This window comes from Anopheles darlingi, chromosome 3 (genome assembly GCF_943734745.1).
Source record: "Anopheles darlingi chromosome 3, idAnoDarlMG_H_01, whole genome shotgun sequence".
In the NCBI taxonomy this organism is placed as follows: Eukaryota; Metazoa; Arthropoda; class Insecta; order Diptera; family Culicidae; genus Anopheles; species Anopheles darlingi.
Window position 1 is genome coordinate 69,141,190 of NC_064875.1, and position 26,197 is coordinate 69,167,386.

A 26,197-nucleotide genomic window follows, 5' to 3' on the forward strand; every position below is an offset into this window, starting at 1 on the left:
CCACTCGTTTCTATCTATTTACTTATGCAAAAACACCAGAACTACTGTGGTTGTAGGAGAAAGTCCACGTGTGTCCAGCAGACTAACGATCGTTCTCACCATCTAGTAGAATTGTTCGCTTCTACCCATCTGGCTATCGGTCGTTCCGTTGGTTGAAAAACGCTTCGATACTAATAACAAACACAAACAAACACAACCAAGCGGACGTCGAATGAATCTGAAAAACGTTGTCAAATAGTCACATACTTTGAAACCGTGTCCACTTGGCCAAAGTGAAGCAAAGCTAAATCAAACTGGAATTACGAGCGTACGTTTGATTTTAAATCAATGGAAATGATGGTACCGACACACGTGTTCGCTTGGCCTAGGGCTTATTTATCAATCAACACCGAACCCGCTAGACCACATCAGACTGAATGTCGGTACGCTAGAGGTGGTAATTGCATTCTAATGAGATGGCGCTTCAAAGCACGACTGATCCGAGCCGGTCTGTCAGCAAGAGATCATTTACTTTCACTTTACCGGGTGCGGAAGATGGAATTTGTCACCCAAAACCAGGTAAGGCTCACTCGAACGATTTCACTCTTCACTGTTTTACCGGTCGATAATGTTGATACCTGCTGTCTGCATGTTGCTGGCACGAGCGTGCACTGTTGACTGAATGCAACAGGATACGAGAAGCATGCTCTCGGGTATCGACGATAGTCCGATTCAGCAACTCTTCAGTTTCAGGTACCGTCAGTTACGGCGAACTTCCTACCGGTCTCGATATGCTCGGTATGATGCAGCACACTAACCTAGCGACCCACAAACAAGCAACAAATGCGCCGAAATGCGGAAGTGCTGGAAACCGAGATGCATCGTTGCATCCTTCGTGAGCACGATTGATGTTCCTCGATTTGCATGCTTGCTTCCTGGGAGCGTTTTCTCAATGGCATCTGATGGTTACCGAGCCGAAGCATGAATGGGAGTAGTATTTTCGGTTTCGGTGTTGAGTTAGGTCAAGGTAATATTGGTATAGTCACGTACCATGGCCGTGCGCTAGTTCATATCCTTCATTGCCAACCAAGGTGAGCTCAAGATGAGCTCTCAATTTATGTAGAACAAAATTTCATCTGTTAGTAATTTATTGTTTCTGCTTCAAAGAGCAAACGAGGTACTAGCAAAGTGTGCATCTCGCAAGATTCATTTCTTGTAAGTACGCAGCCAATTGGTTGGACTGGCTGCGATCGCGTTCTACAGGGTGACATCGGATCGGTTCTAACGGATTGATTGAAGGAGAGGCGAATTTCCTGCTTCAATAACTACCACATGGTTGATGGGTGGCTAGTTTGACATGATAACGAAGGTTACTAAATTGGGAAACTGGTCGTACCGCTTCAAAGCAGTAATTTTTCGTGAGTTATTTGATGGTTTACGATGGTGGTGATTGTGCTGTATATTGATAATAATTAATAGACCGAAGCGTTGCGATACCAGTTAGTGCGGTAAATATCCGAAATTGTTTAACAAAGCTCTTTCGAGCGCAGCTAAAACGGTGGAAACTCCAGAAATGCCAGGAGTGCAATTTTCTCAATGGATCTGCAACAATGGAGGATTGCATTGTTCGAAAAAATTGTAAGTAAAGTTAGCCAAACGTTACGTTGACACAGTATCCCTTACATAAACTCGTGAATCTCTGGGAATTGTGGGCTATCAAACGAATGGGCGAACGAATCAAACGTTTGATTGTAGCAATTTGTGATGTCCTTGTGTCCTTGTTTGTAGGGAAATATGACATAGAACGATCAATAGAATGGCACTTGCGAAACGGTCGGTTTCTTCACAGAGGCCAATTATCCAATTCTAAAACGCTACGAGCTACGGATATTCTCACAGGTATAGAGTTTGTAACAACTTATTCATAAATGCTTCCTTGTTTCTTTTGGAAGACTTATGCTGGGAAGAATCAGAGGTAGGAATGTTTTCTAGAGAGCTCGCAGATGTCTCGCGAGGTAAAATAATTACCGCGTTGCAAACCTGCTCGTTACCATAACATGTGGTGTGTAATTGAGCGTACCGAAGTCCCATACTTCCCGTGGATGTACAGCACACATGACGGGGAGGGTACTTCTTGTAATTAAAACGACGAAGGAGCAATAATCCTTATAAAAATCACGCTCTGGAATGTACCGGAGCATAGTACCATTGCTTTTAATCCGTTGAAGGACATAGAAGAGCTGCTGGAACGTCCACAGCAAGCAGGATGGAAAAACTGTGGCGCAAATTGAGTGAATTATGGCCTAGAAACCTTCGCGAAGAACCGTACATTCAGCACCAATTCAATAATTTACGGTAAGCCCATTGGTATGACCATCATTTGATCGGACAGCAATAAGTCTCTCTCTTGCTTTTTATCTGATCGATTGCAGTCTTCTTGGTATCTATCCTGGCTTCTCAAAGGCTCCATACTGGCGACGACTGGGATTATACGCGATGGAGTTGTTCTGTGTACTTCAGACAGTGGCGATCGCATGCGATCTAGTGGACTCGCGTGAAGACATTGAACGATTCGGTGACGATCTTTGTGTCCTTATGTCACTCAAAATGGTTCTGGTAAAGCGTTGGTTCTGTCGGTTTTATCTCGACGATTTGCTTGAGTTCGTCAAACAACTTCGTGAGCTCTATAGGCATCGTGAGCAGCAGTACATGCAGCAGGTCCTTTCACATCATCGACTAGAATGGTTGATTGTGCATCTAACATACATTTTAGGTTCTGTGCTTACCGTTTCTCTGGTTCTTTATGTAAGCATAAATTTCTTAGTGTTCGCTTCGGTACTGAAAACCATGCTTATCATTGATAGGGTCTGTTTTCCGATGGATTCATTCTTCGCGCCAAATATCCTTTTAGCAACGACACGATTATAGGCTACGGCGTAATATTCGTCAGTCAGATGGTGCTCGCTTGTCATTCCATCATGTCGGTTACTTTAACGGAGCTCTTCATATGTCAGCTCGTAAGCCAGTTGTCGCTATATTTTCAGCTGCTGGGCATGGAATTCGCTACAATCGGAACGGAGCGGTCGGCACACGGCCGATCCCTGTGCCGAGATGAAACAGTAGTTGCACGCATAAGGCAGCTAATTTTACGGCACCAGTATCTTCTGGAGTAAGTCATTCAGCCATTCTGTTAGTTATCTTCGACTATCCTGAGATACTTTTCTTTCTTCCGTTAATAGGTTGGGTAACCAAGTGACAGAGGTCCTCGAACCCAACTTAATGGGACAGTTTATAGCCAGCATTATTCTGATCTGTACGAGCGCATTCGAGGTACTGTTTGCCAAAGGCAATTTAATCCTAATCTTTCGTTGCGCAACGTTCGTGCTGTGTGTATTGTACCAGATTTTGACATGGTGTTTCTTGGGTGACCTCGTCGCTCAAAAGGTATTGAACTAAAAACGGGAGATTGCTCGAGAGCCCGCGAGTTTCACTCTAATGATTGATATTTCAATCTCTATCACCTTATTACTCAGTCCCTAAGCATTTCCGATGGAATTGCGAGCTGTAACTGGATTGTGCTCGATAGCAGACAGAAGAAGGATCTCTCTTTGATAATGATGCGAGCTCAGAAGCCCTACACCATCAACGTGTATCGGATGTTTCCCTTGACTTATGAAACGTTCCTGGCGGTATGTCGCAAGCCTAACGTCTCGTTGTGAAGCTAATCACTAAAAATATTTCCTTTCATTTAGATTCTGGGCCGCGCTTACTCGGCGTTTACCGTCATGACGGAAATGATTGAGTGATGCTTTTAACATTGACCATGCAAAGGAATTATAGATGAAAGTTACAATTCACTACACATTCCAGAGAGCCTCCTGGAGGATAATTGCAATGCACCGAAGCCTGATGATCACTCACTTGACAGCCTTTCAATCAGTTGAATCCCTATTGAACCCTAATAACAAGTTAAACGCATTTTTTTTGTCAAACACCAAGGAGCAATAAGTGTGAATGCCTTTGCCGTTTCATAGAAACGCTGGAATCCTTTGAAGCAGTGAATGTGATTGCTGACGGAATACGTCAGAGACTGTTGCGGTATGTATTTCAAACACACATCAGTGCACATTATTTAAAACCATGCACAACGTACAATGAGATGCCATAGCGTCTAAGCGCATGTACGAAATATATTTGATTCAACTGACACAGCGTTTTGAGTTCATATATGTGGAAATATGTTGGGGAAAATACACCTTTCAAGCTATTAATTAATCAATACGTTATAGTTTGTATCTCGCCGTGGCAGCGATCCGTATAGCATTTCGCACCGAAAACAGATGTTTACTTGCAAAATTTTATTAAAACCCCCTTGAAAAAATTCTCGGTGAATGTGTGCGACTGATTCTGCTTTAAAGTAGTAGATCGAAGCCTGGATGCTACTGGGATTATAAGTTATGTACGATTCACAGCAACGCGAATTGTGCGATGCATGAAAGTAGCTTGCCAACCAATCGTCACTCGTCGGTTAGAATAGCGTACAGCACGATATCATAACCACCGCCGATAAGCACGTGTTGAACGTGATTCATCGTTATTTTACACAGCATCTGTCCAACGGGCACAGTAGGAAGGGAATGCATTTCACTTGATATTTCATGGTATCGCACGCCCCAACACGGAAGTCCCCATAGGCAGTAGAATGAACGAATGAAACCGAACGAATAATTGCATCGTATCGTTTGGTTCGGTGACGATCCGGATGCAATGACATCGGCATCGGCCAAGCGGAAGCTAAATAGAAACAAATCAGAGAACGATCTAGCTAGCAACTGCATTTAAACGCTTTTTGACTGCAATTTAATGCAAGTGATCCGGTGAGCAGCTAGCAAAACCGGTTTCACTCACTGTGTCAGTAGAACTTGTTTACGTTTCGCAAACGACCTTTCCTCTTAACTTTACAGGCGTGTAAGTCGCGTCACCGGTGTCTACCAGGGGGTAGTGGTGCACGCGACATTGACGAGGATGTAAGCCCTTGAACTTGAACCGAGACGCGCAACAGGTTTGTTGTTCCTGAGATTGTTAACAAAAGTTTTTGTTAGCGATTAAACAAATTTTACTTTTAGTTTTGCTTTCTGTAGTGCTTAATGCGATAGCGTATAACATTAAAAAAGTCAGTAATGTTTCACTTAAAAAGCATCATTAACGCATGCTAATGCATGTAAATTTCGTATCGTAAACCGGTTGAGATGAGCCTAACGTGATTTGTTGCTTTACTATTCTAACGCAATTGCACGATTCTTGAAACCTTACTTCCTGCTTGCAAATCCTAGCTGTTAACAGGTCAGAAGGTACAAACCATCGTTCTACAGTGAATACGAGGCATTGAGGAAAGACAACAACCGAGGTAATGTCGTGACAACCCAGTTCATGGTTGAATCTCGCTTACCATGACTGCCCCCATGGGTTCTCGCGATTCTTTCGTTCTGGGAGCACAGTTCTCGATTCACACGATAGTAAATCAGACGCGTGTTGGACTCTGGCCGCAGCGCATCGACGCAAAAGCGTTACTCAGCATCGAACCCAGTTATCGGTCACTAACACAGTTCACGGGTAGTAGAGCAGTAATCTATTTTTGCATGTAACCGCTAGTGACAGTGATCCGTCGCAATAGACTAGTACTTTGAAGATAGTGCCTTGTCTTTTCGCATAAGCGATGGACTCGATTCAACTTACCCCGGAAGAGCTTGGTGAGTATGAAAAGCATTATGTCAGCGCAGTCCAACGTCCGACCAGAACAATCATAGTGAAAAGTGTACACAAAGGCTCTCCTCATCTGCTTCGGGAAATTCGTTCATCAAACGCGATTCTGCGCACTGCGAATCCGTCGGAGAGAATGCCGGTAAAGAGAACAGCCCGAGATGGTACTGCCAAATTTCATCGGATTTGCTCGGCATCCGATACGATAACCGTGAGGATCTCGAGGCGTTCATGCACCTGTGGGTGATATTTACGTTTATGCTGGGTGTGCACGATCACCGCAAAATGAGCCTGTTTCGGCTGGAGGTTATGGACCAGATTTGTTAGACGGTGATACGGTACGTGCTGTTTAAACAAAAGATATTAGAACAGATCTGCCAGATGACGATACGGTACGTGTTTGTTCCATTGCTAAAAATTCGAGACGATACTGGTTAAAAAAATAATAATGGTTAAACATGGTTGTAAGATTCAAGTCCAAGGTGAAATCTCAAGTGAAAGGAAGCAGTCGGAAAAATATGAGGGAATATAATAACAATCCGGTTCACGGTTGAATCTTGCTTGCAATGACTCCGGCCATCGGCACAAGCTTCCCCATGCGTTCTCGCGAATCTTTCGTTCCGGCATAAAAGTTCTCGATTGCCAGAACAGAGAATCAGACGCGTGTTGGACTCTGGCCGCAGCGCATCGACGCAAAGGCGTTACTCAGCATCGAAGACAGTTATCGGTTACTAACACAGTTCACTGGTAGTAGAGCAGTCATCCATTTTTGATTGTAACCGCTAGTGAGAGTGATCCGTCGCAAAAGATTAGTACCTTGAAGATAGTGCCTTGTCTTTTCGCATAAGCAATGGAGTCTATTCAGCTGACCCCCGAAGAGCTTGGTGAGTACGCTTGGTGATGAATGTTATTTGAGCGCAGTCCAGCAGACCAACGTCCGACTAGAACAATGATAGTGAAAAGTGCACACAATGTGCCTTCTCATCTCCTTCGGGAAATTCGTTCTATAATAGCGATTCTGCGCACTGCGGTTCCGTCGGAGAGCGATGAACCTCGTTAAGAAACCCAGTGCCGACAAAGGGAGCAGGTTTTCTCTCACAAAAAGAGATTGGCATTGAAATAAGTTTCGTCAACCCAAACGTGATGCACCACAACAAACGTGCCAATTATGTCGCGTGCAGAATCGAACCAGAGTTGTACCTGCCGATCTCACATGCTGGTTGGCGATCATGCTTGCAGTTTAAAACGCAGCGCAAATGAAACGAACAAACACTGGAAGTGTTTGCTTTAGTCAGAGAGAACAAATAAAAACTGGTGCAATAGAATCGTGAATGCATCTCTAGAACGCGATCCGCGTGACTGATCGGGGACCCTATTATATCTTTTTCACCCGACATGGTTCGCTGGTTTCAAATCTGGCTGCCGTCAGCATTTTAATTGCTTCAAACGGAGTTAATGTGGGGCGTCGTTTTCGGTGTTCTGCTCTGCGGGCTGATGAAATTCCTTTTTTTTTCAAATACTCTTGGGCAATTTCGCGTATTATTTGTATAAGGTTGAACATGACCTTGGACCATCCCGTGATGATCGTTGGTTCAGGTGAAGCAATCTCGTTTCCACTCACCGATTAGTTCCGGTACGTCATTGGAGATTGGAGAGGCTAAGCTTTTCCCATTCTCATCCAGTTCTCGCACTATGGTTGTATCGTTATAATCTTACGGCTCCATCTTTAATCGAGTTCGATCTCAATAGCTGAGCCGCTCGTACCCCGTCATGCTGCTCCTAAACGAGCTACGCGCCAACACTCGAGACGAACAATGCCCTCTACGCAATCGGTTACTCGCTCGAAAAGGCAGATTCATTGCTTGCTCGGATCGCAATCCTGTTGAGCATCATCGTTACTCATTACGGCCGCTGGCTTATGTAAGGTGCTTGATCGTGGCTGCTTAAAAATCGCCATCCCGGAATGACGAACGATAAATGATCCCAAGTTTCACTCCCATGCCATGTGGTAGCAACACGCAAAGTCCAATGTTGTGGGATACATTGTCTGGAGGCACAGGCTCCCCCTTGGGCGAATTGACAGCTTCAGTGTGTTGAATAAGTACCATGACGAAGGGCTATAGCTCATCGCGACGCGTACTGTTGCCAGGTACTCGTCCGATCATGGTACGTTCGTTCAAGCGGAGGGAATAGAATTTTCAAAGGTTCTTAATCAGAATTCATTAGATTTCTCTTGTTACAAAGTCGCCAATATGTTCTAACATGTGTGTTTCCCTCTTTTTTCCTCTTTTAGAAGCGAAAGAGTACTGGATAACCCTGTTCAAAGCTCTCGACACGCCAAGCGATGAGGGCACGGCAGCGGATCTTGAAACTGAATTGCCATCCTGGTACGATGAAGCAAAGTTTAAGCGTGGCCAGAGATTCTACAAGGACAACCGCTTTGGCATCCTACAGGCAACGTTCTGCAGCCTGCTGGTACTGCTGTCCGATCCGAAGGGTTTGCGCATACTTGAGCACACCGGCAAATCGAACACGATGGAGACAGCCCGTAAGCGCTACGTGTCTACCTTGAAACACATGAGTGATTGGTACGAGTGTGACCTGCAACCAGGATCAAGGTAATTCTACAGGACTTCCTCACTCGATCGACGATAATCATTAATTTTTCGTCATTTTATACGTTAATATTTTGCAGATCATGGAAATCGTTACAACAAGTACGTCGAATGCATCTCGGTGCATCGCGCAGTGCTACCAAACGGCAGCTCGGGTTCATTAGTCAGCCCGAGATGGCACTGACAACGTTCGGCTTCATGGGCTTTCCACTGGTGCGCCCGCACTTGCTCGGCATCCGCTACGATAACCGTGAGGATGTGGAGGCATTCGTACATCTGTGGGCCGTGATTGGATTTATGCTGGGTGTGCACGATCACTGCAACATGTGCCTGTTTCGATTGGAGGTAGTCGACCAGATTTGTCGGATGGCGATACGGTACGTGTTTATGCCATCGCTGCAACTGGAGACTACACTGTTTAAACAAATGATGGGTGCAATAACCGATGCCTACGCTGGCTACATGCCGTTCATGTCTTACGAGAGCGTCCTGTTTCTGACACGGCGCTTGGTCGGTATACCTGGCTATCAATACGCGCTCGATCTGAAAAAGGAAATCATCTGTCGGCCAATACTTACGAAGGCGGAAATAGAAAGCATTGTCGAGCATATGGCACCGAAGGACTGCTATAGACCCGTTATGGCGATGTATCGCGCAATTTTTTGTGAACAGATTCGTCTCTTCAGGGTCAAAGAAGTGTCAAACGAGCGGAAGGAAATGAACGGAAACTACATGTTGCCGGTCGAGGATGTATGCGGTACCTACACCAAGCTTAAAAATAACGAAGATGAATGCAATGGAAGCTTGAAAGAATGCGAAGAGGATATAAGACAGCTACTTGGCTTAAAGCACAATCAGGAGTTGATTGTGACGCACATAGACAACAAAGACGAGTGGAGCACGTATCTGAACGATAGCCAACTGAAACAGTTGTCGCTAGGTGGACAGAGCAACGTGAAGTTTACCGTCCAAACACTTAACATGTGCTATAACACCATTGGCCGGTATGTGAACGAAGCCACTCTGTCCTTCATTCTCTATCGTATAAATAAGTTGTACCCGTAGAGAGCAAAGATCGAAAGAAAATTTCTATTTGTGATATAGATTTCCTCGTTTAACGAAAAGCAATAATCCTGCGTGAACAGCACAGCGACAACGGTTACAAGAAGAGCTTACCTTACTAGCAAAAAAACTTAATGATTAGATTTTGCACTTAAAGGGAAGACTAGTGTGAGGTGTGAAGTAGGGCGCAACGAATTTGTTAAGAGTAAATGAACACGTTTTATAGATTGTTTTAAAGATTATAAATATAGGTGGATCAACACCCGAGAAGGAAAATATCGGATGTCAATTTAATTTACCAAAACCATTGAATATCACAATTCGGGTCAGAAGTTTCCCTTATCACTTTGAACTAGTCTCGCATAAAGATCGCCAAAAGTTCGTTCGCTCCACACATGGATCTGAGACCATCGTCGGATGCAAGTTAATCTCCAGGCAATTGAGTCGGAACTCGGTTGCTTCACGATCAATTTTTGGTACAGGCTCCCATCGGACGTCAACAATATCGCGTGATTCCACAGATGGATCGCCGTGCTTAGCGAAGCTAGTCCACAATGCGATGATGTTTTCGCGAACGCGATTCTCCTCACTGGATGGTGGGAGTTTGGGAAGAGCCCGTGGACTATTAAAGAAAAATTAGAAAGATAGTTTAGCAAGCAATTTGCAAGTAATAGTACTGTAAATTTACCAGAACATGTACATCAACTCGTCACCATGACAGGCACCGGGCGTGCTTGCATTCAGGAACAATCGTTTGAGTAAACTGAACCGTCCGTCGTAGGTGAAACGATAGTGATAGTGGCGCAAATGGGGTTGATATCGTGCCACCCATTCAGCGTTGAGCCAGGAATCAGTCATGAAAATCATATCCGAGAGAAGATGTTTCAGCTGCTCTCGGTCCCAACGATCGACCGGTTGATCACCAAAGTAGAATCGCTTGATCCGTTCACTGATTCGCGAAATTTCATCCTTTGGAAGAGCACGAAACATCTTCGATGCCAAACGGTATGGAAGTTGAGCGATTCCATCCAACTGGTTCCGGATGATGAAGAGTCCAAGAATACCCTCACCATCGTTGCATCCTTCCAACAGCGGTATCTGCAGCGTGTCGTACGTTTTCAAAATCTGTTCGGGTTCCTGTGTGATGATGCTGTCATTGGTGAGCGTTTGTTCCACCACCGGAAGGAATACAAACACGAGATCGCTGTTTTTTGCTGCCACACCGAGAGCCTTTCGTTGATGTTTGACGAGTTGTTCAGCGGGAACCTTAAGCAACGTTTCTGTAGTACCATCGATATTAGTTAATTAGAACAGATCACACCTTTGATCTCGCAAGCAATAGCATACCGAGTGCTCCCTTCTGGCTCGATCCTTTGTAGCCAAAGTAGCGCGCCAAATTGAAAGCCATCTTAACACCATCCGTCTGCATAAAAGAGCTGGAACAAGCGACACCACTCTGGCAGATGACGCGATGGAAATACTTGCTGCAAATCAGACAAAAACGAAACGATCATCGTACAAACAGCTGACCAGTTGCATTCGAGAAAACATTCACGCACAGGTGTCCCAAGACAGGTCGCAAGAAACATACCGTGAGTTTGGTGAAAGCATGTGTAGGTATGAAGAAAAACTGCCGGCGCTTTCTCCGAAGAGCGTTACACACTGCGGATCACCCCCGAACTGGGCAATGTTTTCATTGACCCAACGTAGCGCCATCAACTGCCAGCGAGCAAGTGGAATAAGATGGATTGGATGGCACATCTTTGACGAGTTATCATACCTGATCCTTTAGCCCAGCATTGCCTTCGATGCCTGCTTCCGGTAGATAAAGGAAGCCAAGCGGTCCTAACCGGTAGTAAACCGTCACGACGATTACGTCTTTTTGCAGAAAAGAATCGGGCGCATAAAAAAAGCTGCTGCCCGTTCCGCATGCGAACCCTCCGCCATGCTGGAACACCATCACAGGTAATCTGGAGCCATTAGGTTTCACTGGAAGCTGCTGCACTGGGGTGTACACGTTCAGATAGAGAGCACTTTCAGAACCAAACACAAACCCGGAGAAGAAATCTAGTTGCACATAGTCAGCACGTTCCACGCAGCAGTCGACGATCGGGACACGAAAGCGGTCGAGCGGAACTGGAGCACGAAAGCGCAGCTCGCCAACGGGTGCCTTGGCGTACGGAATGCCTTTGAAGTAGTGATATGGTTTGCCATTCGGCAGAGTTGAGCTTATCCCGCGTACCTTCCCCTGGCTAACGGTCACCAGGGGTCGTTCCCGAGGGGGCCAGTACCGCAGCAAACGGTGCTGAACGAGAAAAATGATCGTAGCGACCACTAGACGAGAAAGAGCGACCAGATACTGGCACACGTTTATCCACTTGCCCATCGCACCAACGACTAACAAGAGACAACGCCTCGCTGGATACAGCGATCGCGGCTATGCTGCGTGCGTTCATTGTTTGTGTGTTGGCGACCACTTTCTTGCTGGAAAGTAGCCAACGTGGTGGTTGTGATCATCTCGATCAAGTTGACCTTGACCGATTGATTATGCAGCATACACAACACGCACACAGCGCCGAGATGCACATACGTCGGGCGTTCGGTTCCGTTAGATAAACTTCAGCTCATCTAGTAGCCATTCGCTCCATGGCGCTAATAGGAAAGTGGCTTGTGCTAGCAACCATTGTGGCATTAATACATGGAACATACTTGTGATACAGAAACTGATCGTTTTGTTTATTTTCGAAGATGCGAAACTATACGGTGCAGCTTGAGACACTATTAAGTTTCGATCCGTTCAATCTAACCGGTTCGTATGCTACCTGATGCTCAACACGACGGTTGCATAATGAATGCGACGCTTTGCTGGTGTAAACTGGTTTTTCTTAGTAAGACTGGTGTCTGCGGCATATTGAGATTGATATCCATTATTGAGTTAAACGCTATTCAATGTAATACATATATTCGTCTTCTCATAATTTTCTCGGAAGATGATTAATCTAATGTTAAATGAGCGTCATTAATGAAGGTACCAATAAATTATGCAAAGGCGCAAAGCGAAAACAGTAGTTTGTCAGGTTTCCTCCAATAATGGAGATTATTTGGTAGCGAAATTCACAGTCTGGTGTAATGTTTGTGCTTTTAAACATTGGTTTATCTAACACCTTCGGGAGCTAACACCTCTCTATGGGAACATCGGTTGGCATCGTGTGACATTTCGGCAGCGTTAGTTCCTCAGAGATAATCGGAAATGAATTGCTTCAGTAGCTTATTCGATCACCTGTTTGATTGATTCCCATAATTACACTGCTGACCAAATGTTCCAAATAAAACGCAAATACTTGGTACTTAGACTAATGGAATTGGTCGTTTAATGAAAATGGAAATAAAATAGGGCGAGCAGATTGTATTAATGATTGTAAATATAAGTGGGTAAACATCCGATAAGGAAAACACTGGATCAAATTAATTTATCAAACCAGTGAATGAATAGCCACCGACATCTTTTGTAGTTTCACAAATCAGCCCAAGGTCATATGACAATTCGGGTCAGAAGTATTCCTCAAAACTAGTCTCGTATAAAGATCGCCAAAAGTTCATTCGTTCCACACATGGATCCGAGACCATCGTCGGATGCACGTTAATCTCCAGGCAATTGAGTCGGAACTCGGTTGCTTCACGATCAATTTTTGGTACAGGCTCCCATCGGACGTCAACAATATCGCGTGCTTCCACGGATGGATCGCCGTGCTTAGCGAAGCTGGTCCACAATGCGATGATGTTTTCGCGAACGCGATGCTCCTCACTGGATGGTGGAAGTTTGGGAAGAGCCCGCGGACTATTAAAAAAAATTAGAAAGATAGTTTAGCAAGCAATTTGCAATTAATAGTACTGTAAATTTACCAGAACATGTACATCAACTCGTCACCATGACAGGCACCGGGCGTGCTTGAATTGCGGTAAAACCGCTTGAGAATACTGAATCGTCCGTCGTACGTGAAACGATAGTGATAGTGGCGCAAATGGGGTTGATATCGTGCCACCCATTCAGCGTTGAGCCAGGAATCAGTCATGAAAATCATATCCGAGAGAAGATGTTTTAGCTGCTCTCGGTCCCAACGATCGGCCGGTTGATCACCAAAGTAGAATCGCTTGATCCGTTCACTGATTCGCGAAATTTCATCCTTTGGGAGAGCACGAAACATCTTCGATGCCAAACGGTTTGGAAGTTGAGCGATCCCGTCCAACTGGTTCCGGATGATGAAGAGTCCAAGAATACCCTCACCATCGTTGCATCCTTCCAACAGCGGTATCTGCAGCGTGTCGTACGTTTTCAAAATCTGTTCCGGTTCCTGTGTGATGATGCTGTCATTGGTGAGCGTTTGTTCCACCACCGGAAGGAATACAAACACCAGATCGTTGTGCTTTGCTGCTGGATCGAGGGCCTTTCGTTGATGTTTAGCGAGTTGCACGGCGGGAACCTTGAGCAGTGTGTCTGCAGTAGATTGATATTAGGTAATTAGAACAGATCACACCTTTGATCTCGCAAGCAATACCGAGTGCTCCCTTCTGGCTCGATCCTTTGTAGCCAAAGTAGCGCGCCAAATTGAAAGCCATCTTAACACCATCCGTCTGCATAAAAGAGCTGGAACAGGCGACACCACTTTGGCAGATGACACGATGGAAATACTTGCTGCAAACCAGACAAAAACGAAACGATAATCGTACAAACAGCTGACCAGTTGCATTCGAGAAAGCATGCGCTATCATTCACGCACAGGTGTGCCAAGACAGGTCGCAAGAAACATACCGTGAGTTTGGTGAAAGCATGTGTAGGTATGAGGAAAAACTGCCGGCGCTTTCTCCGAAGAGCGTTACACACTGCGGATCACCCCCGAACTGGGCAATGTTTTCATTGACCCAACGTAGCGCCATCAACTGCCAGAGAGCAAGTGGAATAAGATGGATTGGATGGCACATCTTTGACGAGCGATCATACCTGATCCTTTAGTCCAGCATTGCCTTCGATGCCTGCTTCCGGTAGATAAAGGAAGCCAAGCGGTCCTAACCGGTAGTAAACCGTCACGACGATTACGTCTTTTTGCAGAAAAGAATCGGGCGCATAAAAAAAGCTGCTGCCCGTTCCGCATGCGAACCCTCCGCCATGCAGGAACACCATCACAGGTAATCCGGAGCCATTAGGTCTCACTGGAAGCTGCTGCACTGGGGTGTACACGTTCAGATAGAGAGCACTTTCAGAACCAAACACAAACCCGGAGAAGAAATCTAGTTGCACATAGTCAGCACGCTCCACGCAGCAGTCGACGATCGGGACACGAAAGCGGTCGAGCGGAATTGGAGCACGAAAGCGCAGCTCGCCAACGGGTGCCTTGGCGTACGGAATGCCTTTGAAGTAGTGATATGGTTTGCCATTCGGCAGAGTTGAGCTTATACCGCGTACCTTCCCCTGGCGAACGGTCACCAGGGGTCGTTCACGAGGGGGCCAGAACCGCAGCAAACGGTGCTGAACGAAGAAGATGATCGTAGCGACCACTAGACGCGAAAGAACGACCAGATACTGCCACACGTTTAGCCCCTTATCCATCGCGCCACTGACTAACAGCGAACAAACGCCTCGCTGGAGACATTGGCTGTGTCGCATGCGATCATTTTTGGGGGTTTCGTTCGCAGCGATCGCTTTCTGTCTCGAAAGTAGCCAACGTGATGGTTGTGGGTATCACAACCAAGCTGACCTTTACCGATTGATTATGCAGCACACACAAAACGCACACTAGGGTAGTCCCGTTCGAAAATTTAAGCTCATCTAGTAGCCGTGCTCTCGTTGGATGTCTTTGTTGAATTAATGCAGTGATCGTTTGTGTGTTACAGAAGAACACTGCTTTTTGACAATTAAATGTCCATAACTGTGCGGTGAGGTTTGCTTCACTATTTAGCATCGAGCAATTTAATCCAACCGGTTAGATACTTATGTCTGCTAGGCCATGATGCTCAGCGCGACGGTTACATAATGAATGTAGCGCTTTTCAAATGTTAACTGGTTTTCTATTCAACAGAGACAGCTGCTAGGTGGATTTCTTCCTTCGCGATGAGTATTAGACGCAGATTAAGCAGCAGTATGAGATTGATATGCATCAATTCATTAACAAAATGAACGAAATTCAAAATATACTCTTTGAAGGCTCCATTATTCTCGATAGACTGTTAATCTAATGTTAAATGAGCGTCATTAATGAAGGTACCAATAGATTAAGCAAAGGCGCAAAGCGAAAACAGTAGTTTGTCGTGTTTCCTCAAAGAAAGATGTTTATTTGGTAGCCAAATTCACAGTCTGGTGTAATGTTGATGTTTTAACAACATTGGTGCAACATTTGTTTATTCAACAACACCTGTGGTAAGTAACAGCTTTCCATGGGACCACGGGACATTTCGGCACCGTTAGTTCCTCAAAGGTAGTCGGAACGGTATTGCTTCAGTAGCCGACGCCACAGTCTTATCCGATCACCTCCCGGATTGATTACCATTCGGGGCGCTGCGTTGATCTCGAGGCAGTCGAGGTCGAAATCGGTTGCATCACGTGCGATCTTACGTACCGGGGTCCACTTCTCTGGTACCAGATCAGTGGGCACATCAACGGATGGGTTACCATGTTTGGCGAAACTTGTCCACAGTGCTATTAGTATTTGTCGAACGCGTACCTCATCGCTATCATCGGATACCTTCGGCAGAAAGCAGGGACTGAAAGGAACGTATCGATAGATTTACCAATTGAACGCTGTTATCCACTATCAGCTTATCGGAACTTACTTGAACATGTAGAACAAGTCGTCACCGTGGCACGCACCCGCAACGTTCGACTGTTGGAAGAGCCGCTTAAGCATACTGAACCTTCCATCGAAGGTGAAGCGGTAGTGATAGTGGGGTGCATTTGGTTGATATTTGGCTATCCATTCGGCGCTCGTTACCGAATTAGTGATAAAGGTGTTGTCGGACAGCAGGTCGCACATTCGATTGATCGTCTGATCGGCGCTCAGTGGACGATCACCGAAGTAGAAACGCTTCAGCTCCTGCCCAACCTGTGCTCGGTCTAGGTTTTGTACTTTACTCGATAATAGCACCGGTACGAGCCGCTCCGGCGACTTGAGGAACGATTGCCATCGTGATCCGAGCGTGCGCAACGCCAAGATACCCTCACCATTATTGCAGCCCTCGAGCAGGGGCAGCCGTAGGGTGTCATATGTCTTCAGGATCTCCTGTGGGTTCTGCGTGATGATGCTGTCGTCAGTCTGCTGCTGCTCAATGACCGGCCGGAAGATGAAGATGAGAGCGAGCTTTTTCTCGCCCTCGCTTATGACCTCGTTCTGATGCTTGGCCAGCAGATGTGCCGGTACCTGCTCGAGAGTTTCTGTGGACAGTGGTGAGGGAATGATTAATGATTAGCTCGCGTGTTCGTTGGCTATTGAAGTTTGATGATCTTCGACAATGGTTAAGCTATGAGATAAGTTGCTACCTCGTCATTATGCTTTCTGGTAGCTTTTAGTCGAAATGATGGCCATAATGTGACAACAGTGCACAATAATCTTCCCTCGCTTTTGAGCAAAAGCCAAAAATAGAAACGAATACCTGTAACTGGTATTAAACCGTGTGTCGGGGATATCCCTGAAACCTGTTTCGGTCTTTGCAGCTGAGCTGCTGATGTACGAAGATCGTCAAAGTAAAAAGAGCTTAAACTAAACCTCTTATAAGCTGACAAAATATGCTCATCATGATGATGCCAAGCTTATCTGGGAGGCTAGACGCCTCTTGGTTCAGCTCATGCTCAAGCATTTTTTTTCTGAGTGCTTTTTGTTATCATGTGCTTCACATACAGGTTGATGAAGCGTGTGTAGTGTTGGGCCATGCGAATACTTACCAAGGGCACCCTGATCGCTATCACCAGTATAACCGAAGAAGCGTGCCAACTTGCGTGCCTTCTCCACTGGTTCGACCTGGAAGAATGAATCGGTAAAGGCCACACCGCTCTGACAGATTACACGATGGATGTACTTTCTGTGGTGACGAAACCGAAAGAAAATCTTGGTCACTGGGGATAGATATGCAAGGTGGAGTGGTGTAGTGTATTTACCGCGAGTTTGGCGAAAGCATGTGTAGGTAAGAGGAAAAACTGCCGGCGCTTTCTCCCATCAGTGTCACGTTCTCTGGATCTCCCCCGAACTGGGCAATGTTTTCATTGACCCAACGTAGCGCCATCAACTGCCAGGAAGCAAATGGAATAAGATGGATTGGATGGCACATTTTTGACGAGCGATCATACCTGATCCTTTAGTCCAGCATTGCCTTCGATGCCTGCTTCCGGTAGGCAAAGGAAGCCAAGCGGACCTAACCGGTAGTTAATCGTGACCATGACCACATCCTCTTGGACAAAGTACTCCGGATTGTAGAACAAACTGCTCCCCGTTCCGTTCATAAAACCACCCCCATGAATGAAGACAATAACTGGCCGCTTCGGCACCCCTTTCGTAACATCCGCTTCACCCGGCAATCGAGGACTGAACACGTTCAGGTACAGACAGGACTCGGAGCCACTGACACGATCGGAAAAGAAGTCTTTCTGGACGGCATTGGAACGCTCGGCGTAGCAGTCGACAATCGGTTTGCGGTATCGTTGCAGCGCTACCGGTGCCTTAAATCGTAACGCCCCAACCGGTGGTTCCGCGTACGGAATGCCCTTGAAGTAGTGATACTGCGTACCGTTGGGCAAGGTCGCCGTGATACCCCGAAGTTTGCCCTGCTTCACGGTCACTACCGGCCTCACAGCTGGTGGCCAAAGGCGGATCAATTTATGGGATATCAGAAAGAGCAGGCCTCCGCGAATGAAATGAAGTACAGCTAGCACAAAATCGTACAGTACACGTGCTCTTGTGAGTAAAATCATTTTTGGAGTAGCTAGCACGCACGACGAGAACAGACGGCAACAGAGATACTACTACGCTGCTTGTCAAACAAGTACTGAACGCAATACATCGATCGTTAGCTCACCGCGACAAGTACCGCCGCGAGTTAGTTATCTTATCGCGGCCGCGCACTCGTGGGGCTTCAGCATGACTGGAGTAGCTGCAAAGCCGGCGAGGGTTTGGCAGCCGGCGATTAGCTATCGCGCGTACAGGGTATTTGTTTGTTTGGCGAGTCTCACAACCGATGACGCTGGGAACGGGACAGCGACAGTGAGTCCATAGGTCGCCGTGCGGTTTGTAACAGATGAATCAAGCGAGCGAATGACGGGCTCAAAGCATGAGATCGACAAAAAACATTAGAACTTGTGATGAGAGTAAGCTAAAAATCTAGAATCTAACAGCATGGTACCGCCAATAAGAGCGTTTAATTGTAGAGACTTGATTTTTTATTTAACAATCGTGTGTAGGGTGTTATTACAATCATAGTAAGTACCACCGAGGTATCACGTGGAAAGCCGACGAGAACCGTAACCGTATCGATGGATAAGCGTTCTCCAAAATTGGCTTCTGTTCTCGGTAGGATTTGAGATCATTTTAATTGTTCGATCAATCTGCAAGCATCTAAATTGAAAGTCTTCACCATCACATGGCTTCACAGGTTCCCAGGTAACATGATTCTTATCGGACTCAGCAGGCGTTGGATTTCCGTGTCGTGCGAAATTGGTCCACATGGTAACTACTGCATCACGCACCTGATGCTCATCGGCATCCTTCTCCAGCGTAGCATTGAGGGCCGAGTGGAACATGTAGAACACATCGTCCCCGTGGCTGACCCCGGGCAGGTCCGATAGGTTCAGCAGTTGCTTTAAATTTCCGAAACGTCCATCGAAGGTAAAGTAGTACGCATAGTGCGGTACCAGCGGTTGATGTCGAGCCATTAGTTCGGCTGCAGTAAGTGTCGCTGTCACGTACTCGTTATCGGATAGCAGATCAAGCAATGGCATCAAAGTGCGTCGCGAAACTGGTTCTTCGCCAAAGTAGAATCCTTTCACTTGTAGTGCCACCTCCGTTCGAATGGTCGCCGGTACATCAAGCCACGGCGGTAGCAAACGGTCTGGCTGGTCATTGTACGCATTAAGATGGTTCTTGGCGTTGGCATAGGCCATTATACCCTCGCCACTATTGCAACCGGTTATGATTGGAATAGGACGAGTGAACGTCGATCGAAGTGCATCTTGTGGATGCCGCGTAAGTACGGCACCGGGTTTATCAGCCTCCACCACAGGACGGAAAGGAAACTGTAGCTCCTGGAAACGTTCGGACTCGTGCAGGGTATGCAGCTGATGTTTAATCAACTGTTCAGCCGGTGCATTCATAAGCGACTCTGCAAAGGACCAACATTACATTAACAGGTTTTTGTCGAGTTGCACCTCGGTTCAATACTTACCCAGTGCTTCCGTAGCGGATGAGCCCGTATAGCCAACGCATTCGGCTAATTTGCGTGCTTTTAGTGTTGGCTCCACTTGCAGTGCAAAGTCGGAACACGCCACACCGCTCTGACAGATCACACGATGAAAATATTGCCTGGAAGAAGAATACCCGCATTAGAAAAGCCTCAACAATGATATCCGATAATGGAAATTGTGGAAAACCCGTGCGAGTACCTGGACACCGGCGACAAATAATGCAAAAAAGCGGCCTTGGCACCAGCACTTTCTCCGAAGAGCGTTACACACTGCGGATCACCCCCGAAATGGGCAATGTTTTCATTGACCCAACGTATCGCCATCAACTGCCAGGGAGCAAGTGGAATAAGATGGATTGGATGGCACATCTTTGACGAGCAATCATACCTGATCCTTTAGTCCAGCATTGCCTTCGATTCCTGCTTCCGGTAGGCAAAGGAAGCCAAGCGGCCCCAGGCGATAATTGAAGGTTACGATCACCACGCGACGCTGCACAAAAAAGACGGGATCGTACAGGAATGCATTCCCACTGCCGCATTTAAATCCTCCTAAAGGGGCGAAAGAACGTACGGTTTAAAATTATAATATGACAAATAATGAATAATAATAAATGAAATACAATATAATATATTATAAAAAAATAATGAATGAAAAAAAATGAATTTACCCCCGTGAATGTACACCATTACCGGAAGGTTCGGCTGCTGCTTATCGTCAGGTAGTGCCGGTGTGTAGACGTTGAGGAACAGTCCATCTTCGGAACCGATCAACACTTTCAAGATTTGATCGTACTGTATACATCGGTTTCCCTCCACAAAACAGTCCACCACGGGTTGCGAGAACGTCTTCAGCGGAACGGGAGGCTGTAAAACCGAGGGAGGAGGGAGAAGGATTCAAAGGAGTTTTCGAGCCGGGCTGTTGTGTGTCTTGGCGTGCTACCTTGAAACGCAGATCACCGATCGGAGGCTCGGCATAGCGGATGCCCTTGAAGTAGTGATAACCCTTTGCCGTTACCGTCACCCCGCGTAACTTACCGGGCCCGATCGTGACCGTACAGATGGTAGACGGTGACCGAAATCGAAGACAAAACCGGGTCCACCAACCACTCACCAGGCCAATGACCAGACGAAATACGGCCGCTACAAAACGATGCATCGCGGGAACTGACCAGCGACTGGCGACGAAGCCACGAAACGCGCTGCGTTGGCAAACCCCCACTGTGGCCGTCATGGGCCCCCGGCCTAATGGAACGGAGTTTTGTGGACAAAGAGAAACCACTCGACGGCTGTGTAAGTGTTTATTGACTAGCGCTTGTTGCGTTGTTTGTGTGTGCTACCGTAAAGACTTTCACTGCTTCTTCGTACGCACCCGAAACGCCACCTCTGGACAGCGTGTCTCACGTGGGACGCCGTTTTTGGTGGCATGCATCTCTGCAAGAAGGAGAAAAAGCGAGGAAGAAGAAATGATAATAAAACGGATCGTTGATGTCGTCTATATGTACAGCAAGTGATCAGATTGGAGCATTAAGATAGCAGTGTAACAACGTGTATGTAGAGCAAACGCAATGAATCATAAGAATTGGAGCCTCTTTCCAACCGCGGGTTGGTACATAAATTGAACAAAGAAATAGATTCCCATAAATCGACTGCGTAATGTATCATCAACCAGCGGGCTTCATACCATAAACCATCTCCGTGGTCGCGAAACTTGAGAAAACACACACCCACAATACGGAACCACACGTACGCATCGTGGGTCGAGAAAAGCGGTACCGGAGAAGTACCATAACTCGCGATGCCATGTGCGCGAAGAAAGGGTGGCTATAGAGGGCTATAATATCAGGCCCAGGTTTATTGACACTTATCACGAAATCGGACACCGGCGTGCCTGCTGGTGGCTAGACCCTTGGACGACCTCATCTAAACACACACACACATCGGCGGCGGTGACACGGCAACCCCTTGCATGGTTTACGATCCTTGCTGGCTGGCTCTATCTGCAACAGATAATCGCTCGAGATTTTAACAAAACATTTAAACTGCCTATTAGCCTGACAGGGAGTGGCCGTACCACCAGGCCTGCCAGGGTGCGTTAGCGTACGAGGCGCCCCCTCGTTTTCGAAACGCGAGGTCCTTTTGCCCCCTTTTTTGCCGCCTTTTCGAGCGGGGATTGATTTAAGGGTTTTCACTTACAACTTGAGAGACTTGGGGGAACATAGGAAGTAACTCTATTTCAACGCTAGGCGGCCCGGTGATGAGCCAGGTGATGGTGGGTCTGCCATGGCACTTATTTCTTGGGTGTTACATGCTGCGTGTTTATCACTTACCACAATGTGGTTTGTGATGTTAGGAAGCATTCACTTTCAAGGGAACCGGTATCATCGCGGAATACCTTTTTTATGTTTTGTCAGGGCCTCTCACAAAGGGAACACCTGATAAAGGAGTGTGATCGAGCGGTCGGAATGGTGGCATAACTCACGCCAGCACAAGTCAGCTGCTTATTATTGAGGCCATAAACTGCTTTTGTGAAACTGTGCGGCTATACTTTGTATCGATTTTAATAGATCCCTCGTAACGGTAACATTCACACAGCATTGGCTTGTCTAGCATGTTTCGATCAAAAGACGGGAAGAGACCGACCCACGGCCATAATCCCTATACGACAGACGCACCGGAAGCCTTGTGACAAGCTCGATCAACGTGATTCATGCCGGAGCGGGAGTGACCGAAGAAAGGGAAACACCCGAATGTGACCATAATGTGAAGTGAGCGGCGGCGTCAAAAGCCACCATACAGCAGCAGAGGGCCGTGAAGGAGCGTCCCGTTTTGCTTCCCGTGGTCTTGCGAGTGCACAAAGCGACTACTTCACGTGCGCTTTGATAAGCGACGCATGAAATTCTTAATTGCTCACTCGCTAGGCTGCCGGGCGGGGAGGAAGAAGACCACCGAGGGGACGTTTTGGGCCGATGATTGTGAAAAACGAATCCCGGAAACCGTGTGTTCTCTTTTGCACCGGTTCGGTACCAGTTTTCTTTTCTACTCCGTTGTGTCACAACGAGTCACGGGCGATGCTGAAGATCTTGCTTTGCTTGACTGACTGACTGATGCTGGCTGGCGCATTGGTCGATGACGAACTGTTGTCTATCCGATGGTTGAATGCAAACGAATGGATGGCGAGCAATGCATGAAGTGATTAGACATCTGCAGAATAGCATAACTTGAGTGATGAATCACAATCGTGCAGAAGAAGAGTAAGTATTTCACTTTAGTACGCCAGAGTTGGAACCAACACTGACTGAGCTTATTGTTACTAGGCTGCTTTAGCGACAGTAGACCCTACAATAACAATAGTTGCACTATGTTTAGTGGAATCGAATCATGGTCATGAAGGTATTGAGCCAAGAACTGTCCTCAAAAGCTGTAAAAGATACGAAAGATAAATAGAAATCCTTGTACGCATCCTTGAGCACCATTATTGATTTGTCTATAAACTATTGAACTACTTTCGCGTCTTAGTGCGATACTATCTATAATGTTTTTTATTGCGCTGCTCTTTTTTGTGCTACTCGGCCAATCAATGCTCCACAGTTTTCATGGACAATCCTGCTGTAATCACATTGTCGTCGGTGCAGCATTCGCATCGCGCTCGAATATGTTACCGACGCCAAACGATACAAGACCGATTGTAGAACAATTTATGCTCGCAACCTGACTGACTGCAACCGATTGCCGTTCCAATCCATTGCGCTACATTGTCTGTGCTCCAGCACACTCGTATTGATCCTACGCGCCACGAACGCTCGATGGAAAAAGGATGCTTCAATTTAACGATCGTTTTCAGTGTCGAGGTACGAAAAGACAAAAAAGGAAAAACAACGCCACAAACAACACACACACACACACGCGAGCGAGTGTCTAGTGGAACAAAAGTGAAACGTAGCACGTTGGTGGAACTCACGTAAAAATGCTAAAAATGTTTCCCCCTTTTCATGGGCGAGAAAAGTGGGAAAAGCGGGTGGTCGGTTGCTTTGACAATTTTTCCAACGTAAACGAGCAACCTGTTCATCATGCTGCACGTCCCACACGGCAGCCATTTCCCCAAAAAGCCAGACCAGCCAGAAGCGGAGACAAGAGCACGGGAAAAGCGAGAGGAGCGGAAATGGAGGAAAATGTTGCGAAAATCCGTTCCTCACCTATCGCCTCTTCGCGGAAAAGCTGCTTTCACTGAAGAGCAGTAGCCAGGCGGTAACCAGAGCACCAGCAGCAGCAGTAGCAGCAGTAGGCCACGCCTTCAACGCTCATCATCGAGTCCTTGCGTATCCTTTCGGTAGAGCGCACGCCTGCTCATCTTCTGGTCGCCTCGCCAACGGTTTCGCTATCCCGTTCCGACACACTGTCCCAGGGGGCACGGGGTGCGCGCTTGTGGTCGGAAAACCACACTCTCGGTCGCCATGATTGTGTAGAAGCCGAAGAATCCTTCCTCCGCAGGTAAGAGGACCTGCCAGGATGGCGGGGACGCTTGGTAGTTGGCGCTGGAAGTCAGTAAGTAATCGCTTGTCGCTGGTGTCCTCTCTGTCTTCCACACAGTGTGCTACCGAGACAAACCGAGAGAGGAATAGTTAATGAAAGAGAGAGAAAGAGAGCAGGAGAGAGTGCGCCATCGAGGAATGTCATCCACCGTTGCAACCGTGGGTTGCGCGGATGATCTTCCCCGTTTGCCTCATCCTGCCTGACCGAGCAGCGGATATCCACTTTACAACGTGGGTCGTGTCCTGGCCAAGGTCCCACGCGACCAAGATCCGGTGGAATCCGCCATTGAGCCGTGTACCGTTCGAGTGTTCGAGTGCCTATTTCTCACATTCCTCATTCGCTTATTGTGTCCCAGCAACGTGGTGTCCTTCCGTCGGGAAATCTAGCAAGCCAACCGCACCAGAAACATCCTGACCATCGCGGAACCGTGGAATGCCTTGATCGATATCTAGTCGCAATCACACGTGGAATCGACAAGTTTGAAAACTAAAGTTTGGCCTTTTGTTGTGACAAAAATCTTCTGTGGTCAGTGGTGAGCGAGAAGTGATCCAAGACAGCCGTCGGTACGTTTGTGGCGCCATTTCTGGTGGTCCGGACGGACGGAACAGGATACAAAGCAAAGACACGCGCGTAGAAACAATCGAATTCGAAGTCCGTGAACCATCCGGCGGACAGAAGGAAGCCAAGACTATCGTCGTCATCGGTCGAGATCGGAATTCCGGAGGATGCTAATGGTCCTGGAGGACGTTATTTATTAATTGACCAGTGACCGAATTCCTTGAGCTTCCATCGTCCTTCGTCCTTTCTCTTGTGTGCATTTTTGTGCAAAGTGTAGTGGATGTTGCAATCGGAATCAAATGACAAATAGAGAAACAACGACACTTTGAGTTCTTCGCGGTTCCAGGACAACAGAGATTTGGCAAGTGAGATGCATTGTGCATTGCGCGATCGTTAGTTTCGAATTAAACGTGATTAAAAATATTTATACCAGAGATTTTAGTGCAAGATTAACAATAGTTTTTGACGGAAAATAAGGTTAGTGTAATTTGTGTTCATTTTTCACACAGAGTTCCAGAGAAACACATTCACACTCGTTGAGGTGAACCAGAAAAATCATCAATTGCATGTATCGAATTACAAACGAACGCATTGGTAACTACGTCTTATTGGTAACTACGGTAGTGTCTCTCATACGTAGATATCAGAGCTTACTAACAATTTGTACTTTGGTTTTTCGATTCGATCGAATCTTGCATCCACAACCTTGGAATACTAGATGAAGGTGTTTTAAATTAATTTCGCATTAAGTGATTTTTTTGTGAAGCAGATTGAGATAGCTTGTTTTTTTTAACTTTAACTGTTTATCAACAGATTTTAATTAATAAAAATGTGGGTAATGCAACCAGCTAGCAACCAATACCAAACTGTACAATACTATCATGAAGGACATTTAAACAGCCATGCATACATATGTGTGTTAATTTGCATTTGGACTATGTTTCTACTTCCGTACAACGCACTTCGAACGTAATGCAGACGCATTGCTCGAGAGTGTTTTTGTTTTGCTTTGTGAAACTTTAACATCAAACGTTGCCCATAACTTACTGCAAACTATTTGCATAATACCGCGTAGCTCAGGGCATAAGAAGCTGTCTAGGCATTTCATGTCTTTCTACAACAACATCGCAAAGAGAGGTGATGCCTGGGGACGCCTTGCGAAAGATTTATTTCTGGTGCCATAATTTACACTCCAGGCGAAACCGATGGAAATGGCGGAGAAGAGACTTTGCGCAGCGTTCGCTTTCTAGCCGGCT

At 46.5% G+C, this 26,197-nt stretch overlaps 5 protein-coding genes across 6 annotated transcripts; 1 reads left to right on the forward strand and 4 right to left on the reverse strand.

Annotated features, from left to right (window-relative positions):
* Nucleotides 1-5,357: 5,357 nt before the first annotated feature.
* Nucleotides 5,358-9,694, forward strand: LOC125958160 (uncharacterized). 2 transcript variants are annotated; one of them, XM_049691316.1, is made up of 3 exons: nucleotides 5,358-5,729; nucleotides 8,033-8,357; nucleotides 8,435-9,694. In XM_049691316.1, exons 1-3 carry the CDS (start codon nucleotides 5,696-5,698, stop codon nucleotides 9,417-9,419), a joined length of 1,344 nt encoding a protein of 447 aa, XP_049547273.1. In that variant the 5' UTR covers nucleotides 5,358-5,695; the 3' UTR covers nucleotides 9,420-9,694. The 2 variants fall into 2 exon arrangements, with proteins under 2 accessions (XP_049547273.1, XP_049547274.1); XM_049691317.1 differs by lacking the exon at nucleotides 5,358-5,729 and adding an exon at nucleotides 5,828-6,623.
* Nucleotides 9,695-9,758: 64 nt separating this feature from the next.
* Nucleotides 9,759-12,807, reverse strand: LOC125958176 (esterase B1-like). The gene is made up of 5 exons (XM_049691341.1): nucleotides 11,197-12,807; nucleotides 11,008-11,135; nucleotides 10,764-10,900; nucleotides 10,105-10,696; nucleotides 9,759-10,038 (listed from the first exon to the last, which is right to left on the reverse strand). Exons 1-5 carry the CDS (start codon nucleotides 11,800-11,802, stop codon nucleotides 9,759-9,761), a joined length of 1,743 nt encoding a protein of 580 aa, XP_049547298.1. The 5' UTR covers nucleotides 11,803-12,807.
* Nucleotides 12,808-13,315: 508 nt separating this feature from the next.
* On the reverse strand, nucleotides 13,316-14,033 carry LOC125955743 (esterase 6-like). The gene is made up of 2 exons (XM_049686886.1): nucleotides 13,973-14,033; nucleotides 13,316-13,911 (listed from the first exon to the last, which is right to left on the reverse strand). Exons 1-2 carry the CDS (start codon nucleotides 14,031-14,033, stop codon nucleotides 13,316-13,318), a joined length of 657 nt encoding a protein of 218 aa, XP_049542843.1.
* Nucleotides 14,034-14,409: 376 nt separating this feature from the next.
* On the reverse strand, nucleotides 14,410-15,021 carry LOC125955744 (juvenile hormone esterase-like). The gene has a single exon (XM_049686887.1). It carries the CDS (start codon nucleotides 15,019-15,021, stop codon nucleotides 14,410-14,412), a length of 612 nt encoding a protein of 203 aa, XP_049542844.1.
* A 698-nt stretch (nucleotides 15,022-15,719) lies between these two features.
* LOC125958145 (acetylcholinesterase-like) lies at nucleotides 15,720-21,009 on the reverse strand. Its single transcript, XM_049691291.1, has 11 exons — nucleotides 20,794-21,009; nucleotides 20,522-20,717; nucleotides 20,242-20,402; nucleotides 20,053-20,180; nucleotides 19,836-19,972; nucleotides 19,029-19,772; nucleotides 17,749-18,251; nucleotides 17,560-17,687; nucleotides 17,347-17,483; nucleotides 16,242-16,839; nucleotides 15,720-16,172 (listed from the first exon to the last, which is right to left on the reverse strand). The coding sequence occupies exons 1-11, from the start codon at nucleotides 21,007-21,009 to the stop codon at nucleotides 15,881-15,883; spliced, it is 3,240 nt and encodes a 1,079-aa protein (XP_049547248.1). The 3' UTR covers nucleotides 15,720-15,880.
* Nucleotides 21,010-26,197: the final 5,188 nt, after the last annotated feature.

Excerpts from the sequence above, each read along its gene's own strand:
- LOC125955743 (XM_049686886.1), bottom strand. The coding sequence starts at position 14,033 with ATGGCTTTCAATTTGGCGCGCTACTTTGGCTACAAAGGATCGAGCCAG. Across the intron at positions 13,912-13,972 it reads GAGCCAGAAGGGAGCACTCG|ACACACTGCTCAAGGTTCCC; the intron begins GTATTGCTTGCG and ends AATCTACTGCAG.
- LOC125958176 (XM_049691341.1), bottom strand. The coding sequence starts at position 11,802 with ATGGGCAAGTGGATAAACGTGTGCCAGTATCTGGTCGCTCTTTCTCGT. Across the intron at positions 11,136-11,196 it reads ATGCTGGGCTAAAGGATCAG|TTGATGGCGCTACGTTGGGT; the intron begins GTATGATAACTC and ends GCTCGCTGGCAG. Across the intron at positions 10,039-10,104 it reads GAGTTGATGTACATGTTCTG|TCCACGGGCTCTTCCCAAAC; the intron begins GTAAATTTACAG and ends TTTCTTTAATAG.
- LOC125958145 (XM_049691291.1), bottom strand. The coding sequence starts at position 21,009 with ATGCATCGTTTTGTAGCGGCCGTATTTCGTCTGGTCATTGGCCTGGTG. Across the intron at positions 20,718-20,793 it reads TCGGTGATCTGCGTTTCAAG|CCTCCCGTTCCGCTGAAGAC; the intron begins GTAGCACGCCAA and ends TCGGTTTTACAG. Across the intron at positions 19,973-20,052 it reads TATTTGTCGCCGGTGTCCAG|GCAATATTTTCATCGTGTGA; the intron begins GTACTCGCACGG and ends TTCTTCTTCCAG.
- LOC125958160 (XM_049691316.1), top strand. The coding sequence starts at position 5,696 with ATGGACTCGATTCAACTTACCCCGGAAGAGCTTG. Across the intron at positions 5,730-8,032 it reads ACTTACCCCGGAAGAGCTTG|AAGCGAAAGAGTACTGGATA; the intron begins GTGAGTATGAAA and ends TTCCTCTTTTAG. Across the intron at positions 8,358-8,434 it reads GACCTGCAACCAGGATCAAG|ATCATGGAAATCGTTACAAC; the intron begins GTAATTCTACAG and ends AATATTTTGCAG.
- LOC125955744 (XM_049686887.1), bottom strand. The coding sequence starts at position 15,021 with ATGGATAAGGGGCTAAACGTGTGGCAGTATCTGGTCGTTCTTTCGCGT.